Below are 20,833 nucleotides of genomic sequence, written 5' to 3' on the forward strand. Positions count from 1 at the left end.
GATAAAATAGCATTTTGAATCATTTTTTTAGTTTTGACAGGTCCCCTTTAAGGGAATCCTTCCCGAAACGCGTCCGGTGATGTGGATGTACTTATTTTACCTGGAGTGCTGCCTGAATCTAAAATGTATTGCTATATGTACAGCTGGGACGCTGGTGGCTGAGCACCTGGATTTAGTATGGAACAGAGAGAAGACGAGGAGGTAATTTCATGAGAGGTGATTCTAGAGCAGCTATTTCCCTCTGATCTGGAAAGCCTCACAGTTATAAATATGATAGGGTACTACAGATGAGTTGAGTCATAGGTGTACTGTTCTTTCCTTTCTTGCTAAGCAGTCTATTTTCCCCTGTGGATTGCTAATCATGCTGTACTTGGATGTCATCATGGCTGACTCCTCCTCCTTTCTGTGCTGTGTGGTCGGTGACAAGTGCATACACTGCATGATAACTCTGCAAAACCTCACATGTTACAGGCTACAACGGGGAACACTGCATTTGGACAATGACATAAAAATCAGGGTGCACTTATAGAATATAATAATATTGGCAGTATGGATCGGGATACCATGTATTTTATATTTATGGTAAGTTTGTATTGATTGATTGTTTTGATTGCATTTACTTCTCCTTTAAGTTTAACCTATCCAAAACAAGGGGAACTATCGCGAAAATGAAAATTTAATACAAGCTTCCTCATACCTCCTCGAAATACAATCAATTAAATATTCCATACTGTATCTTCACTATTCCTCTCTCAGCATCTCTTTCTCTTCATTCAGGAGTTGGGTGTCAGATATTCATTAACAGTTAGATCCAATATATCTTATAGGGGGGCTCCTTTTTGCCTAGAAGATTAGAGCTCAGTCTATTAAAATCACCAGACATCATGTCTCTCTACATGCTGGATTTGTGCAAAAGACAGTTATTTTGTTAGATTTTGTTTGTACTGGAATCAGTTATTTGAGTGAGCTCTAATACATCTGCTAGGAAAGGAAGCCCCCCTATAAGATATAGTGGATATAAAGCTGGGCATAGATGTAAAGATTTTTAAAAGATCCAATCGTTATCATGAGACCACGATTATCTCGAAATGATCATTTGTCCATCAATAAAAAGACCATTTCAGGCGATATTGCCAGCAAAACTGAAGAGTAGCTGCCTGCTTGGCCCTGCAAACATAGATAGATTGCACTGGGACCGATAAAGATTTTTAAACTTGACCAATCAATTTTCTGAGATGTCGGACGAAAAATTGTAAGATGTATGATCGTTCGAATCCCACTAACCTATTTGACGGATTGGTCGGACTGCACTGAAATCGGTCGTTCACCAAAGAAGAATCTTTGCGTCTATGGGGACCTTAACTGTAAATGAATATCTGACACCCAACTGCAGCGTTAAGAGAGAATGAAGAGAAACTGATGCTGAGAGAGGGTTAGTGAAGATAAACTTTATTATTTCAGAAACAATGCAGAATATTTAATTGATTTATTTCAGTATGATGAAGCTTATATTACATTTTCGTGGTAGTTCCCCTTTAAGTTCCCCTTTAAGTAGGAATCCAGATGAAGACAAATCTGTCACACAGCTGATAAAAATTCCTCCCTGAGCCCAAAATGGCAACCTAATAGCCAAGGCGATGTATCACTTTTAGTTTCGGTTTCTCATCTTAGATCTGCACAAAAGGTAACCAGACATAAAAGACATTTTGGGAAAGAGAAGTGAAGTTAAGGTGGCCATATACAGACTGATGCTGCTGTAGTAGTGCTCCTGTATTGTATCTTTTGGGCAGGTTTAAAAATCTTGTAAGTCTTCAAGGCATTACTATCATTGTTTGGCCTGAGGGCCACATGATCAGATCAGCCAACTCAATGTGGGCATATCAGGGAAAGATTTCCACCAAACAGCAGATCAGTGAATGACTAGCTGGTATGAAAGAACTTCCCAGGTGGGAAATAAGCAGAAAATGAAGGTTAAGGTAGAATCAGTGTATTAGTGCTTAGCATATGGCTTTAAAATGTTTCATACAATGAGCTTCAGCAAACCAATATGTTGTGTCTCTTTAGCTACAGCTGTAGTGCTTAGCAAAACACAGCAAGAAGTAAGGATTTATCAGACTAGTAGCTCTCATCGGTCCCAATTGAAAATGAAGGGAATTTGAAGCAAGACCTATACGCTTTATTGATCCACACCAAACAGCTATCTATTTCAAGGTCCACAAATTTGCCATCCTGTTAAAGGAACAGTAACGTCAAAAAATAAGTGTTTTAAAGTAATTAAAATATAATGCAGTGTTGCCCTGCACTGGTAAAACTGGTGTTTTTGCTTCTGAAACACTACTATTGTTTATATAAATAAGCTGCTGTGTAGCAATGGGGCAGCCATTCAAAGGAGAAACGGCTCAGGTTACACAGCAGATAACAAATAAGCTCTGTCTGTCTAATGGTGTTATCTGTTATCCATTAGTTAACCTGTGCCATATAGGCCTTTTTCAATTTCCGCCATTGCTCCACAGCAGCTTGTTTATATGAACTGTAGTAGTGTTTCTGAAGCAAACAGATCAGTTTTAACAGTACAGGGTAACAGTATATAATATTTTCATCACTTTAAAGCACTTTCATTTTTTTGGTGTTACTGTTCCTTTAAACATGGAAATCGGGGAGGTCTGTTAACCTATATCACAGGTTGGATCAAACAAGAAAAATGACTCCAGCGTAGCTTATTCATGTTCAAAAGGACAGGGTGGACACTTCATGCCCAAGACCTATAAAGATCCAGATTCTCTGTGGTTAATTAGTAATTGGGGCACGGACAGCCATGTTTGATTTTACTTTGACTTTTGGTATCACATCCTGGAGTTTGACACCTTACGCTTAGACTGGAACACAAATGATTTTATTTAAAGTCTTTTTAAGTTTTTTTTTTTGGCGTTAACATTTTGGTGGCAGTAACATCAGCTTTAGAAAGATCGAGTTAAACAAAATTACTCCAAATTTTTTATGAAAAATAAAAACAATATGGTGTAAGTTGGTTTAATTAAAAAAAAGTGTTCAGACAATTGTATAAACTTTGTATTCCTTGTTAAATTGTCTCAATGCCACTTGTGTGTTCCACCCCCTAAGGTGGCCATACACGAAGATCCGCTCGTTGGGTCAAACAATTGGATTACAATGACGGGATGAGGACCACATCAACTAGCTGAGGCTGGCCTCAGTTGGTCTGGGAGGCATGTCAGAGGGCCACATACACTTGCAGAAAAGCAGTTGACGTCGGTCTAACAAACCCAAAATTGGCAGTTTAAATATGTATGGCCACCTAAGTAGTACAGACAGACCTCTGCTCAGAAGTGGACAGCTGCATTTAACTGCTGTTGACTAGAGGACAGCAATGTTTATAACTATGTGTGCCATAGGCCTTAGGTGGTAAATATACCTGAACCTATTTTTCTACTGGGAACAAGATGGGAATGTAATTAAACGTGCAGCATTTGCTCCAGACCTAGAAATCCATAGCAGCCAGCAGGAAGCATTTACTGGCTTGGGCTCATTAGGGAAAACATTGAACTAGTTGCTATGGGTTACTAGACAAACTTTGTGCTTGTTATTACAACTAATTGGTTCCTGAAATTTTACAACTCTATTTTTGTGCATCCAAAGACCGCAGAAAGAGCAATTCCCAAATTCTGTAAAAAACATCACCAGACAGGAAACATCTTAATAAAGGTTTCAGCATAGTCTCATTTATTTTTACATTTAAATATTTTCTTAAATACGGAAATTATCACAATTCAGAAATCCTAGAAAGGCAAAAAAAAAAAAGGCATGATAAGCTTTGTGTCTTACACAGAATGATGGGATTCAGTGAGAAAGGAGAGCCGGGTTATTCATTGAAGCAGACATTGCTATTCAGAGCAAGAGGAGTGGAGCTAGGGAAGCATTCTTTCCATCTGACATTTATGGCAATGGCATGAGTCTTCACCGGGGACGTCTCACAGTGTATATGGTACAAAACATAAGGGGGAAAAAACACCAACATCATCAGCTTGTCAGTTGAAGTAAATGAGAGGAATCAAATGTTGAAGACATAGTATACACAACCCCCACACAGATATCCTTCTTGAAATGTTCATCGTAGAATACAGTTCAATATCTTCATAGTGAGTTTTCTGGAGAAACCATAGAAGCATCTCTCTCCAATGATTAGCCATGTACAGATAAATATACCGTTATTTACTCTCTGTTGTAGTGATACTCAAGGATCTATACAGCTGAAGATTTGTACAAATATCTTGGTGCAATTCTATTCATCGTTCCAGTCGCATCACAGATCGGTCATCTGAAGCCACATTAGTGATAGAGCAGAGGCTCGGCCAACCCTATTACTGGGAGGGATCAACTTATTTCTACAACCACTTTAACAAAAATATAGCAGGCACATGGCTTCATAGGTCATCACTATTAAGGAAAATGTCAAACTAGTACACATTACCCTTTTGTAAGAAATGTTCAGGACCACCAGGAAACCTGTCTTTATTAGATGCATAGAGGGGGAACATCATGTGCATGGTTTCAATTGTCTTTAGAATTTGAGGATAACTCCGAGCAGCACCGTAAATAAAACTTCAACCACTTAAATACTGTCTTATATATTGGTTTTTTTTTCTCTATTAGCTGCTGACATCTGTCACTGGTTTTCTAAACAAAGCACCGCCCACTTCATTCATTCTGCATTCAGCTGAACCTTGGGCCCACCCCCAACTACCGCATTCAGATGAAGCAAGTTGAACATACTAGCAGTGAATGGCCTTCATGGGGGCAATAACACGAATATATACTAAATAATGAGAGTAAACACATTACCAAATAACTACCGTGTACTAGGAATATTAAAGGAGCAAGAATAAATCTGACAGTTTGCTTAGTATGGCGGCTACTTGACACACAGACCAAGGAAGCTATTCCTTTCAATAAATGGGCCAAGATAAAGTGTATATTATAGGGAGCATTGTATCTGCTAAGTGATTGGCCACAGCTCTACAACGGGTGTTGAGCCTTTTTCTGCAAAATCCTTGTGCCAGGTACCACAACATCACTACATCTGCTCATGGACAAGAGATGTGATATGTGATAATCAGGCACTTTTGACTGTCTTGCCACTAGAACGCCTAAAATATGCCTTTCCATTGAAAAGATACAAAACCACCACCCCAGCAGCAATGCATATTCAATATTTCTGGTCAGGTCATTCAAAAATGACAAATATTACACAGTTACTGACATTGAGAGGCAAGGTGGTAGCCTTACAAATGCACCTCATCCCTACCGGCCTTTATTAGGAGGAGGAGGAAGATGGAGCTAAATCTATGCTTGTAGTGTCCATAAAGTTCTAGTAGCAGTTGCCAAAATCTTCCAAATCATATCATCCTGTTATTGTCTTATCATCCCATGACAAGAAGCCAGAACTGGACTTTAGCATGTTGTCAATGAGGCCTTGGTTATACACACAAGCAACACCGTCCATATCAAGGATAATCATAATCTATATAGAGTGATATAAGAAATCTACTCCAGCATAAGAATTCCCCCTGACCAAGTACAATGCTGCAGTAAAATGTCATTAGTGTTGCACTTCAATGCTCTGTAGGCACAGGCTATAGTTCCAGCAATACATGTCTCCCCATGCAAAGTGCCACCGTTATTTATATTATGCTCTCATGAAAACAACTCTTACATATTAATCAACGTTGTAGCCTCGAACATGGTTAATACAAACCTAAGGGAATAAACCTCACAGCACCTAAAAAAATCAGAGGTTACTCTGCAGAAGAACATTGATCCTTCCAACTCGAAGCATTGCCTCAGTGGTATAACTAGATATTACTGGGCCCCACAGCAAATTATTTTTCAGGCCCCCACAATTTTTAGCAGTTGACTTGTTTTACCAATATTTATTGAAACTGTATATGAATTAGGGCCTCGTGGGGCCCCTATACCTCCTGGGCCCCCCTGCAGGCGCAGGGTCTGCTTCCTCTATAGTTACGCCCCTGCATTGCCTTTTAGTATAGTGGCCTCCAACCCTCTTCTAACAAGAGGCTCAAATCCTAAAACAGGCAACCTATAGCCTCCCAACTGCTGCAAAGCTACTCGATCCACTCAAACAACTGGCCATCGTGTATGTGCACCTGTAGGTGCTGTCTTGTATCATTTATGAGAGTGAAATGCTCTGTACCCTCTAAAGCATCACAGAGCTATGTAGCCCAAACATCCTATTTCAGTTCTAGAACAGGCAGTTGGATGCGGAGAGCTTTAGGGTCCTCCAATTGGCCACATCAGAAGAGGACTAGAGCTGGGAAAAAGAGAATGAGGCAACACTGGGTCAGCTAACAGCATACAGTGTACTGTAAAATCTGATTATTGGTATCTTCAAGTGTCAATATGTGGTGAGACTACCGTATTAGCTTATTAAGTCATGTGACAGAATTATGATCTGGTTGCTGAAGCAATAAACTAACTTGACAGTGTTGGGGTGCAGTTCCCTAACATAGCTATGCAATATTACGTTTTACATCTTAAATGCACTTTTTGAAACTTCTACTAAATGATAATAAGTTTTGTATAACTGCTTATAAAAAATATTGTCTCTCAAAATCAATAGCACAGAGCTCTGTTGGCTAAGAAAAGCCATTGGCTATTTCTAAGAGACGCTTAGTTCAAGAGTTATTGACACGTAAGTCAAGAATAGTAGTTTAGGCTCCGTATTCTCACCAGATCCATGAGCCCTCCAGATTTCCCCATAGGCAGCACAAAAGAAAAAGAGCTCCTCTTCAACTAAAGCTAAATTAACTTCTGAACCAAGTATCTCCCAGGAATGAGAAGGGCAGGTTTTAATAATATGGTACAGGTATGGGACCCCTTATACAGAATGCTCAGAATTATAAGAAGGACATCTCCCATAGAGTTTGTTTTAAGCAGATAATTCATGTGAGTTACTTGATGGAGCAAGTAATATGTTAGTTACCTTTTGTATACAGTTATTTGAACATGATTCTGTCCTACCTTCTGCCAGTGCTTATTTCTCCCCATCCGCTGTCAATAGGCAGTTGATTAGGGTACATGACAGGGCTTCATATTATTATTATTATTTTACTTTCAGTTTCTAGTGCTTTCTTGCCCAAGCCATGTCCATTATTACATAGAGACTCACAGTAAAGAAGGGGCCAGACATATTAAGTGAGGGTTTGTGAGTACAGGCGATAAACCCAGTGCAATAAAAACTAGGCCTTTGACTTAAAGGGCAAGTCAACCCCAAAATAAAATAATTGCCTAAAAAAACATAATTGCAAGCAATTTTCCAATATACATTTATTAAAAATGTCCAGTGCTTTTAAAGTTATTTAAAATACAATTGAAAATAACATCTGCTTAACTCCTGGTTGTTACTTTTTAAACAATGTTGCAATAGTTTTAGTTCTCTGGCAAAGACAGGTCTGTTAATCAGCTGCCGTGTCTTACATTGTATCAACAGTCTGAGTCATCAGAACAGAGAATAGACAAGGACAGACAGACACTGCTTTCAAAAGCAATCCTATATAATAAAGTTGAAGTGTCTCTGCGTCCAGTCCATGTGTCTGTGGGATTGCGTTACTGCGCATGTGCCCCACGGACCATCTCTGGCTTGACTACATATGTTCTAGCGCCCTATAATTTAACGGGCTTAATGTCTAGTACATATATAAATAACTTGAAACCCATAAGAAAATGTGTAATTAACGAATATTGCAAAGTTGCTTAGAATTAGGTTTTCTTTTATTTGGTGAATTTTAGGGTTGACTTGCCCTTTAAAGGAGACCTAAAAATGAATAGGGCTAAAAATGCCATATTTTATATACTGAACTTGTTGCACCAGCCTAAAGTTTCAGCTTGTCAATAGCAGCAATGATCCAGGACTTCAAACTTGTCACAGGGGGTCACCATCTTGGAAAGTGTCTGTGACACTCACATGCTCAGTGGGCTCTGAGCAGCTGTTGAGAAGCTAAGCTTAGGGGTCGTCACAAATGATCCAGCAGAAAATGAGGTTGGCCTGTAATATAAGCTGATGCTACAGGGCTGATTATTAAATTCTGATGCTAATTGCACTGGTTTCTGTGCTGTCATGTAGTAATCATCTGTATTAATTACTAATCAGCCTTATATTGTGACATTTCTATTATATGTGTACTGTATATTGTGAGTGGGTCCCTAAGCTCAGTAAGTGACAGCAGCACAGAGCATGTGCAGTGAATCAGCAGAAAAGAAGATGGGGAGCTACTGGGGCATCTTTGGTGACACAGATCTTTACTGATAAAGGGCTTTGGTTGCCTTGGGCTGGTACAGAAGCCCAACATATAATGTACAACATTTCTAGCTACTTCTTTAGTTTAACTTTTCTTGTCCTTTAAGGGTGCTGTCATCACCGCTGGGAAATCCTCATCTTCAGCTGGAGATGAAGCGCCCGACAATACCTGCCCCTTTGCATTAGTTGGAACTGGTGCATGTAACAGGCAGTAATCCTGGTTCATTGTTAAAAATGCTGCCTTCTGCATTTCTGGCCAATTACAGGATTGCCGCATGCAAAGTGTTTTACATTCGCAGATTCCAAGGAATGTGAAAGGGCAAGTGGTGTCTGGCACTTTATCAGCCTCCGGAGAGGAGATTTCCTGCAGAGTGATGAAGTACCTGGTGTAACACAGCCGTTAAAGGGGTTGTTCGCCTTTGAAATTAACTTTAAGGGGTATATTTATCAAAGAGTGAAGTTAGAGATGGCCACAGTCCTCTAGAGTGAAACTCCACCACTCTCTATTCATTTCTATGGGATTTTGAAAGGCGTATTTATTAAAGGATGAACTTTCCCTTTCACCCATTGATAAATACGCTTTTAAAAAATCCCATAGAAATGCATGGAGTGGCGGAATTTCACTCTAGCGGAATTTCACTCTAGAGGACTTTGGCGATCGAACTCCACTTTTTGATAAATATACCCCCAAGTATGATGTAGAAAGTGACATTCTAGTGTAACTCAATTTTCAATTGGTAATGGCAGACAGAGATTAATGGCCCGTGGTAAATCTGCTCGACCGCATGCAACTCATCTTCGGAAAATGCTTTCCCACAGGCAATGACGTCAATTACTTGTGTGAAAATATAAACGCCGCTTCAGCTTTCCAAAGTAGCCTGAGGTTGCCTTGAAAGGAAACTATATAAAATATCATAGAAACCAAAGAGACTCATATGTTTCCCCACTGATTTTACATTATTTCTGGTGGGAGATTAGGGGAGATTCAGGAGAATAGTCGTCTGCGATAGAGCAGAATTAGGGAGCTCTGCCATAGCCCTAAAAGAAAGCATTTCCCTATGTACTAAAATTTATATACAGCACTCTGTCTTTCTAGTGCCCAGTCTCTTAATAAATGTATAAAAGCAATATCAGTGAAGTCTCGCCCTCTTCACATTGGCAGCTCTAGCCTGTTATTCAAGAAGGTGGTAGGACGAGGGAGCTCTGGAACGGTTAAGCCTTTTCTGATTTTCTAATAAACTGGATCCTAAAACTAGCGCATATGATCATGTTGACTTTTGTGTCAGAGTGAATACATTACCTTGTATATGCATTGCATACAGTCTAAGAATGAAGCTTGCTTTCTCTAATAATTTCAGGCAGTATAGTACACGATTTTAAAAATATTTTATAAAGTCTCCACTTATGCGTATAATTTGAAGCCACTCCCAAGAGAAGCACAGCTTTTAGATTTTCTTGTTAATTCTACCTCGGACAGAGCTAAACATGTGGCTTTGCTCCATGTTGAGTTGGCACCCGTTTGCTTGCTGGGCCAGTGCCTTCTGATTGTCAAACAGCCGGTGCACCTACAACTGGTGCAGGTAAGTGTAATCTCTCTCTCTCCACTAGGCAGTACAATAAACCACTAGTTGGCTCAGAAAACACTAGCCATATAACATAACTTTACTATAATATGGCAATAAACGAAGAAGCACAAATTTGCTTTGTTGGCAACTGTAATTCAACTGCAGACTTGGACTCGCAGTTTTCTCTCAATAGAAGTAATCAACCCTGCATGAATACATAATAGTAACACAGCACTAGTCTTATTTAGCAATTGCGAATGTGTGAAGAAATTATTTCAATATAAAAAAAAAAGGCCGAATGTAGAGGCATTAACAGTGGTGAAATAGAATAATAAAAATGACCAGTTGCAAGGGTAGAAGCACTGGATCATTTAGAAAGAATTTAATATAGTGCACTTCGCTGTGTTTATTTTTCAAAACAATGCCAGAATAAAGCTTCCCATAGACGCAAAGATCCAATTGTACGAATCCTCGTTTGGTAAGATTTTCGGACCGTGTGTGGAGAGTCCCAACATTTTTCGCCCCACAGAGATCGGTCGTTTGGACAATCGGACAGGTTAAAAGATTTCTGTCGGCTGACGATCATTTCTCTTCGTGTATTGCCGATCGTACGATTTTCAGTGGGAGACTGTCACCAGCTTTGTCAGACATAACTTTCGTACGATCGCTGTCAGGGGCAGAACATCGGTTGATCTGTTCTTTTACTACTTTATTTGATCGGAATCGTTAGTGGCAGGTCGGGAGATGGGGAAGTCCGATTGTTCGAACGATTGGATCTTTGCTTCTATGGCCAGCTTAACTTTGCACAGCAGATAAATAAAGTAGGTTATTAGGCAAAGTAGCCATATCTGCCTATGTGCTGTGCGGTTTGTGTAATAAATGTAGGAGTGCAGATGATATATACAATAGGGAATAACTAATTACTGTGAGGCAAATGTGTGATAAATCCATGTCATGCAGCGTTAGTTTTGCATCTAGGTCAGGTTAGTTATTGCAGTGCAAGGATTCATGGGAATCAAAGAGCTCAGGGCCAGACAAACTCTTTCTAGTTTGGGAATTATAATATATATATATATATATATATATATATATATATATATATATATATATATATATATATATATATATATATATATATATATATATATACATATATATATATATATATATATATATACATAGGCACCCCCCGCCGGAAATACATCTGGACCCTGTACTAATCTGGATAGCTTCTCAGAACAGACCAGGAGGCCATGCCCTAGACAAGCATTCAGTGGGACCTACCAACATCAAGGATGCAAGCATTGTATTCCAACACTCCACGAAACCACACATAGTTTTTTTTTTTTGTTTTTTTAAATGAAGAATCCCATCCCATAATACTGTTATTTAAATCCATGTACAATCCCCTAAAACGAAAAATTCTAAAAATCAAGACAGGTGAACATATGTAATGCCTGGAGATCATAAATACCAACGAACCGTATTTTGGGAATTTCATCATTTGAGCATGGTTGAAAGAGAAATTAAAGGTAGTATCCATATATTTCAAAAAAGTGGGACCAGCACTAAGAAAATGCCTAGTGTCTCCACTCACCACACTCACACAAAAGACGAGCACTCGAGAACGCAAATGTCCCCCTTATTTTGTCAGGTTGAAAAGTAGCAGCTTTAAAAGGAGGGCTTATTCATCATCTTTAGCCCAGGTGCCTGGCGTGGCCTGAAGTATCTCTGCACCAGAAGAAAAGACAGCCCAGCTCTATGAAAGTGATATTCCACTCTTCTCATTAGCACCATATTGTATGTGCCTGCCCGTTTGATCTGCCTTGGCCAACAGATTAAACTCCACTTGTGTGACGATTCACACAAACCAAACTCAGGGAATGTGGGAAAAGCATGCACAGAAAAACTGCAGATACAAGGAGAAACCCTCATCTTCTTTGGACGGTGAAACTAATTCTGCAGCGGATTTAGGAGACTGGCAGGTCTGATGGGAGCAAATCCTGAATACACAGAACTTGGGAGAAATATTGCAACAAAACCCAGAAAGATGTCAAACATCCTCCCTATTTGGCCCACGCAGGAGTCATGGCTGAAATAGACTTTACATGTTGTAAACAACCCTGCAAAGATCTTTCCCACACAAGTCTCACAGTATATAAGAGATCCTTGTCAAACAACCAAATTGCTTGTTTTCTGCCCTAAAGGAAAATGTATCCTTAATATTGAATGGAGGCAAAAACCAGTTTAAAAAACATCATGGGCGTGCTTTAGGGGAACTAAGTTGAAGCATAAATGTTATACTAAGTTAGAGGGGAGAAGTTGGACTGGCTTGTGCAAAATAGCTGCCAAAAAGTGTGTGTCATATACTCAGGGTACCTTCTGCAGGGAAATGTTGGCTTTCAGGTTTCCCCTCCAGTTCCCCCTCCTTATAAACTGTTACCCTGTCTATATGTGCATCCGATGCAAAGGAAGTCTCTGCTATACTTGGGGAGGTACTAAGTGCCTCTGTGTGTCCCTCCTCAAAACAGGAGGGCACTGTGCAATCTTCAGCTTTTACCTTATCTAAGGTATTTGGCTGTGTGATCTCAGAATGGACAGATTCTGTGACCGTAGGCTCGGCTTCCAAGCCTGTGTGGTTGTGATCATAAATAGATACCACATTGTCCTCTGTGTATTCTGGAGGGGTGGCTGGTCTCCCCGAGTCCTCATCAGTGAAGCAGAGGACAGAGGAGCCAGCAGAAAGTAGGACAGAATCATGGCAGGAAGAGGGTGATAGGGACATGGGTGTCTCCAAAAGACAGACTTCTAAACCCTCCACAGTGGAGTCCAGACTGAGACTAGAACCACTTGATTCCTCGTCACCTTCATCCAAAAGCCTCTGGCGCTCCTCTGCACTTTGCAGGTGTCGCACGGCAGCCTCGTTCTCCAGGTGATAGTTTTCGGCAATGAATTCTTGGAAGTCTTGCGTTTCCTGATGGGGTGGGACCACAATGGAGGCATGAGGAACTTCTTCCTCCACGGGTTGTGTTGTTTTCGGTAGCTGGTGCTTTTTTTCCAGTTCAAGTTTCATGATTGTGTGAAGGTAATGAGTTCGTACTCGGATAGGATTAAATTCTATACGACCAGCTATATTACTGCAACCGTCCCGAGAACAGCCACAAGGAAAGGACATCCGATCCACCTAGGAAAGATGTTTATAGATAAAAAGAGATAAAGGCAAAGGAAAGGGAAAGACTAATGAACAGAGCGGCAGATGTAAAACATCAAAATGTTGAATATGGCAAATAAAAATATAAAAACAATGCGGTATTGGGCAAGATTTTACTAATGGTGTTGGGGGTGGGACTCTTCAAAGAGAGCCTTAGTTCATTTATTAACCCCTGCATTCCTTTTGCAGATTAGCATGTTGCAGTTGCTTGGTGCGCAACATTGCACTTATAAATAATTAAGGGCATGCTACAAAATTAGCATCTTCCATGAAAAGGTGTTTATGCCCCCAAAGCATCTGGGGTCCCCTCACTTCAATATTGTGATGATATGCAAATCTGTTTGCTTTTAGGAGCACGGAAAACGTATGAGACCATTTGCACAACACTTTGTACAATAATACAGCTTTAACAAAAAAAAAAAAAAACACTTATGTGATGTGCTGCTCTTTTTCTTATGATGACTTGCATGTGATTCCAAGATGCAGGAAAAGAGCTATTGGAATTTGGCACAGTTAAATAACTGTAAAATAGGATTGTTTTCCTATAAGGATTACATATATCCTAGCACGGACCTAGTACAAGATCTGGTTTTATTACTACAGAGAAAGTGGAAATAATTTTAAAAAATTTAATAATTTGATTAAAATGGAGTCTATGGAAGTTGGCCTTAATTCTGAACTCTCTGGATAAAAGGTTTCCGAATAACAGATCCTATACCTGAACATACCTAGTAGTAGTAGTAGTAGTAGTGATAATGAACAAATGTTATTGCTGGAAGAAACAGGTACTACAGGAAAGCCTACCTGGCACTTGATTCCAGCCTGACTACAAGGACAAGCTTCTGGATCACAATACAGTCTGCAGTCACATCCACATTCTTCCCTCGAAAGGCGAATAGCTCTCAGCTCCTGCTTCTCCTCTGCATCTATACGATGCACCCCAGCTTGTCGCAGAAGAGCTCTGCGCCGCTTGGTTGGTAGCGGTTGAAGGAAAAAGTAATCATCTACTTCCACGCTGTCCACATCTATGTCCTCGTCTGACACGTCTTCTAAGGTCAGGCCTTCCGCCTCTTCAGATTCTACAGTGCCATTCTTGGTCAGCTAGTGAAAACAAAGCAGGAGACGGAGAATTAAAAGGGAAAACTAGAAAAGAAAATACTGCATTTTAGCAGTGAACTCTCATGTTTGTTTGCAGATTGTGTGGCATTCTCATTTGAGTTTGACAAAAATGACTGCCTCTGGAAAGATAGGTACAAGAAAAACCAAAGTCTACATAGTACTGACATTTTATTATGTGAGCAATTACAAATGGCATAGTGAGGGTCCAGTGCTTTGCAAAGTGGTGGGGATCTTAAGTAGGGAATTTTGCACAAGGCATTACTGTTGTTATGTTATGCTTTGCAAGGTGCACTGCAGGTCTGTAGAGCACTGCATGGGACCCAGGAGGGCTGTGATTTTCTCGAGTGGTATGTAGAGGCTGATCTACTACATACATCAACAGGAGGAAAATGTACTTAAAGGAACATTAACACCAAAAAATTAAAGTGTTTTAAATTAATGAAAATATCAATTACTGTTGCCCTGCACTGGTAAAACGGAGGTGTTTGCTTCAGACTCATGTGTGTGCCTCTGGTCCAATGCAGATAACATGACAGCTAGCATTATAATCTATATTAAGGAGCTGATTTATCTTAAGGGAAGAGTAACATCAAAATATAAAAAAGTAATTCATATATAATTTATTGCTGCCCTGCACTGGTAACTGGTGTGTTTGCTTCAGAAACACTACTATAGTTTATATAAACAAGCTCCTGTGTAGCAATGGCAGAAATTGGAAAAAAAAAGGCTATAGGGCACAGGTTAAATAGTAGACTATTATGTTCAACAGTAGCAATCTGAACACTTTAGTCAGTTTATATAAAATAAATGGTCAAAATTAATTCTAACAGGAGCTTGTATTATTGCTGCAGATTATATAAAAACCTACATTTAATATAATACAATATTCAGCGCTGTTATAATGGTTTTATAGGCTATACAAAATAAAGAATAAAATAACAATAACAGCAATAAGACAAAGGCAAGAAAACTGATCTGCCCGTAGTTTGGTCATGTGTATCCCATGTCTGTGTGTTAGTGCATGTTACACACGATTCCTTAGGAAAACAATGTACTTGATAACACAAAAAAATGCGACTGAGCATAACATTGTACTAGATGAGTGAATATTGAATGTGTCTGGAAGACAAAATTGATTAAGCAGTGCTTTCATCATTGTACAAATAAGGTATTTGGTGTAAAATGTCCCTCCAGAGAGTGTTTTCATCATTCACAGCCTTAGGGAGAGAATATAATTATACTGTTCAGGTAGATGATGCAAGAGAGGCTGTGATGGGGGGGGGGGGGTACACAGACACACACTTAATAAGAGATTACCAAAAACAGTTATACAGGATTAAAAAGGCAGAATTAAATACACAATATAAACAATCTATATACTAAGCAAATAACATAGGTCCCAAAAGTGTATGGCTGTCCATCTCCCCCCAACCAACCAACCACCCACCCAACCCCCAAGGGAGCTGGATTGTGGAGCCCTGTCGATGGTTAATTAAGATGAAAACTGTGATAAATGCTTATTTGCTGCCCCAGATATTCCTGAAAGGTTAAAGGGGTAGTTCACCTTTAAATAAACTTTTAGTATGATGTAGAGAGTGATATCATGATTACCCTAGCAACCATGCATTGATTTGAATAAGAGACTGTGATATGAATAGGAGAGCCCTGAATAGAAAGATAAGCATTAAAAAGTAGCAATAACAATAAATTTGTAGCTGTACAGAGCATTTGTTTTTTTTAGATGGGGTCAGTGACCCCCATTTGAAAGCTAAAAAGTGTCAGCAGAAGAAGGTAAATAATTAATAAAATCATAAAAAAGAAAAAATGAAGGCTAATTGAAATGTTGCTTAAAATTAGACATTCTAAAACATACTAAAAGTTAACTTAAAGGTGAACCACCCCCTTTAAAGGAATTGTTCAGTGTAAAAATAAAAACTGGGTAAATAGATAGGCTGTGCAAAATAAATAATGTTTCAAATATAGTTAGTTAGCCAAAAATGTAATATATAAAGTCTGGAGTGACAGATGTCTAACATGACAGCCAGAACACTACTTCCTGCTTTGCAACTCTCTTTGCAACTGATCCTTAGCATGCAAGTCAGATTCAAAAGCAACAGTTATGACCCATATGCTCCCCCCCAAGTCACTGATTGGTTACTGCCTGGTAACCAACCAGTGACTTGAGGGGGGCACATGGGTCATAACTGTCGCTTTTGAATCTGAGCTGCATTCTAAGGATCAATTGCAAACTCACCGAACAGTTATGTCCCATGTGGCCCCCTTAAAGGAATTGTTCAGTGTACAAATAAAAACTGGGTAAATAGATAGGCTGTGCAAAATAAAAAATGTTTCTAATATAGTTAGGCAAAAATGTTGTCTATAAAGGCTGGAGTGAGTTGATATCTAACATAATAGCCAGAACACTACTTCCTGCTTTTCAGCTTTCTTGATTTACACTGACTGGTTACCAAGGTTACCAGGCAGAAACCAATCAGAAACTTATGGGGGGGACATGGGTCATATCTGTTGCTTTTGAATCTGAGCTGCATGCGGAGGATCAATTGCAAACTCACTGAACAGATATGTACCATGTGGTCCCCCTTCAAGTCGCTGACTAACTCAGAGTTAGAGAGCTGAAAGCAGGAAGTAGTGTCCTGGCTATTATGTTAGAAATCCAGTCACTCCAGCCTTTATGAATAAAAATTTTGGCTAACTAACTATATTAGAATTTTTTATTAATTTGCACAGCCTATTTATTTACACAGTTTTTATTTTCACACTGAACTTTAAAGTCAACGACTAACTCAAAGACCATTACTGTGAAATATAGGTAGAGCAACGCTGGCAATAAAAAGATCAAATTGTAATACCCAGAACCAAAATCAACCTTTGAAATAACACTTGTGTGGGTAAATTAGACAAAGTATGCTGATCTGATTATTTGGACGTGATGTCTCTCCTGGCACAGAGCTAATTGCGGCACTAGCGATTATACTAGCGTCAATAGACAACCCAAACTATCAGAACTGGAGCTGCTGTATCTGCCAGTGTATGGTGCATTGGAAGATGACAACGTAAGGAGGTGCCACATGACCAACATGCCCTATCCCATTAACAACCAATATCCATTTCACATGGATATTGGTCAGTACTAATGGAAAGGCATACACTTATCAAAAATGATACAAAACTATATTACCTGTACGTGTGTGGCTTTATTTATGAGCTTTATTCACAGCAGCTTGATGCATGGTAGTCGTATATGGGACAAAGAACGGATCAGAAGGACTAGGTTTGATTTCTGTCATTTCATTTTAGGCCTCGGGTAAAGACGAAAGAAAACAGACCCCGGTTTATGCTCGACTCTTGACTCTTCTGCCAGACGTATTGCCATAAAGCTTTTTTTAGTGAAATAATTATCACTTTAGAAGCTCTGAATGTCTTGTAAAATTTCAAACAATTGTATGGCCTTACCTTCATTTTACGTGTGTGAAGCTTCTCCTCCTTCAAGTGGTCGCGCAGAATTTCACGGTGGGTCACTTCCTGTTCCTCGGCAAACTCACACAGAGTGTATTTGCGCACAGAGTTGTGACGATGTGCCATCCCCAGAGAACTGCCTCCTTGGCTGGGGACACTAGTGAAACCTTGCCGCCGGGAAAAATAATATACAGTCACCTGATCAAAACGCACATTCTTCTGCCTGAGCTGTTTCTGCCGCTTAAGGATGGATGTTGCTGATAAAGAGAAAGACATTTGTTCTATTAGATTATTCTTCAAAGAACCCTTTTTATGCTAGACGCTTGACAAAAGTGGCCTGCAAGTAAAGATGCGCCAAATCCATTTGTGGTCAAATTCAAAACCGAATATGAATGCTTTGCATATGCAAATAGCGGAGAAAGGTTCGAAAGAACCGCACGTGGCACACAGTGATGAAAAGTTCAATGATTTTAAGGATTCGAAACTCTTGCTGAAAAAGGATGAACCCCAGCCAAATCCCAGACTGAATCCTGGATTGGTGCATCCATACTTGTAAGGAAGGTGGGCAGATTTTTGGCCTTGTGAGAAATTGGTACATTCCCTTGCCCTACCAACATTCAGTCAATCTTTTGTAGTGTGATCCGGAGAGTGGCATATTGATACCCACTTCAATTTAGACCACAGTGCATCAATATTGGATAGTAGGCAATTACATATATATATTTTTACGTATGTTTTTATGCATAATTTGTTAGTACTATTAAGTGGACACTCAAAAACAAATAAAAGAACAAGGTCCAAAATGGTGGTTAAGGCAAGGGTTTCATTAAGATACAAGGAGACTGTATAGCCTTGATATATTTTACCCATATATTTGGATGTCATTATAAAAGAAGCAACAGAACAATGGGAAGGTAACCAGATAACTCCCTGACACAAGATAACAGTTCCCTGGTAGATATAAGTGTAGCACTAAATAGTAAAAATCCAAGTCACACTTCGACCCCTTCAGTTACATTGAGTATGGGCAACAATAGTCTGTCTGAAAACAGTTCTATCATGAAGTACTGCATCTTTCTGAAAGCACATGGCCATGCAAAATTGCCTGCAATGCCTACCTACACACCAATATTGGGAAAAAACTGCACTTGTTGGTTCAGAATTACATATTATATGTAGAGTGAATTATTTGCAGTGTAAACAGTGTAATTTAGAAATAAAAACTACAGCATAAAAACCATGACAGAATCTAAATGTTCTGTTTGAATAATGTGTACACATTGAAGCATCCAAGTGCATCCCATGCATTTCCATAAGCAATTATTTGTATTTCAATTGACAATTATTTGTACTAGATACAAATGTTTCAGTTCTAAAACGAAGGGAATACAAAAACCTTGGCTTTATGAAGGGGGTGGGGTGTTCTGAAAATATCAGTTGTACTACATCATGCATACAACAGGCCATAAAAGTTATAAATAGAAGTAATTGTTTTATACATTCAAACAACTTGCAGCTGTCTTTGCCCTCATTTGATATGTACTGTGTGGACACAGTTCAACAACACCAAGCTTACTGCTTCTTTGAAAAAAAAAAAAAAAAAAGAGGGGGAATAATGAATAACAGAGGATAACGGAATGCAAGGCTGGACCACTGAACCAAGCGTTCAAGTGGCCCCCCTGCTGCTGGGCAACTCCCCATTTCCCATTGGTCGCAGGACTACTAAAAGAAAATCTATTGAACTGAAGATAAATCATGGACTACAGATAACTTACGCATAAGCTCATTGGTGGTCGGTGCATTGATGCTGTCACAGCTTTCCGCGCTATCACTGTTGGAGATTTCATCATCAGAATCTTTAGGCGTAGAGATGGGGGAGCCAACATCTACCTCTTCGAACCTTCTTTTCAAACTTCTGCTCGTGACTGCATCCATTTGTTTTATGGTGGCCTGCAGGGAGGATACAATGCAAGCTTGAGGTTGGCAAAAAGTATAGTGCAGAAGGCAAAACTGAATAAACATGTATGTAAAAGTTCTAAAAAATAAGCATTTTTTTTTTTTTTACCTGCAGGCTTAAACCTGGATGTATATCAAATGTAATTTAGTAATGGGTGGAGGGCACACCAATTCAGCAAATGCTGTAGGTAAACAGTGCAAGAGGTGCAAACATCAAAAGGGTACCCCTACAATGGGTACCCCACAACGTAACAATATATAGATAGGTATGCACACTCAAAAGAAGACAAGTATGGTATATTTAAAATAAAGTTTTACTTATTTATGCAAATAATACATACAAAGCCACAATGGTAGGCCTGTATAATACAATACATAAGCTTACATGGTATATACCTAACGTTTAAACATAGCCACAATTACATAACAGTAAACAGTAAGTATTACAATTTATACAGCAAGGAGCAGATACACCTACCACCAGTATGAGAATGGCCCCAACGTTTCGGCGTAAGCCTTTGTCAAGGGGATTCACCTTGACAATTTGACAAAGGTGAATCCCCTTGACAAAGGCTTACGCCGAAACGTTGGGGCCATTCTCATACTGGTGGTAGGTGTATCTGCTCCTTGCTGTATAAATTGTAATACTTACTGTTTACTGTTATGTAATTGTGGCTATGTTTAAACGTTAGGTATATACCATGTAAGCTTATGTATTGTATTATACAAGCCTACCATTGTGGCTTTGTATGTATTATTTGCATAAATAAGTAAAACTTTATTTTAAATATACCATACTTGTCTTCTTTTGAGTGTGCATACCTATCTATATAATGTATATCAAATGTACCACAAATCAATACCCACTATCCAGTAATTACCAAAGAATGAGTTCACTTAAAGAGATAGCATGGTCAATAAAAATCGTACTTGCTGTGAACGCATTTTACTTTACTCTCCTGGCTTTCAAAATGAAATTCATAATTTAATGAAAAACAGAAAAAAAACCCTAAGCCGCCTTTCACCAGCCTGTCTAGTCAGTGTGCTGCCAGGGTAGGCCTGCGCTGCCATCATGCTTGCCCGATATCGCTAAGCTTTAGAACACTGGAGACTGTTACCTTGGCAACTGAAGCAAATAATTTGATGCGAGGGAGGTGGTGAGGGGGAGATACCACA

General features: G+C 39.3%; 1 protein-coding gene across 1 annotated transcript in view; it reads right to left on the minus strand.

Moving 5' to 3' along the window:
- Positions 1–11,203: 11,203 nt before the first annotated feature.
- csrnp2.L (cysteine-serine-rich nuclear protein 2 L homeolog) overlaps positions 11,204–20,833 on the minus strand; it is a 35,687-nt gene continuing 26,057 nt past the window's right edge. The window contains exons 2-5 of the mRNA XM_018247491.2: positions 19,477–19,651; positions 17,699–17,958; positions 13,910–14,206; positions 11,204–13,078 (exon numbers count right to left, since the gene is read on the minus strand). Coding sequence (XP_018102980.1) covers positions 12,257–13,078; positions 13,910–14,206; positions 17,699–17,958; positions 19,477–19,636 — 1,539 coding nt within the window. The 5' untranslated portion in view covers positions 19,637–19,651 and the 3' untranslated portion in view covers positions 11,204–12,256. The remainder of the gene's footprint in view (positions 13,079–13,909; positions 14,207–17,698; positions 17,959–19,476; positions 19,652–20,833) is intronic.

This window comes from Xenopus laevis, chromosome 2L (assembly GCF_017654675.1).
Source record: "Xenopus laevis strain J_2021 chromosome 2L, Xenopus_laevis_v10.1, whole genome shotgun sequence".
NCBI classification, from domain to species: Eukaryota; Metazoa; Chordata; class Amphibia; order Anura; family Pipidae; genus Xenopus; species Xenopus laevis.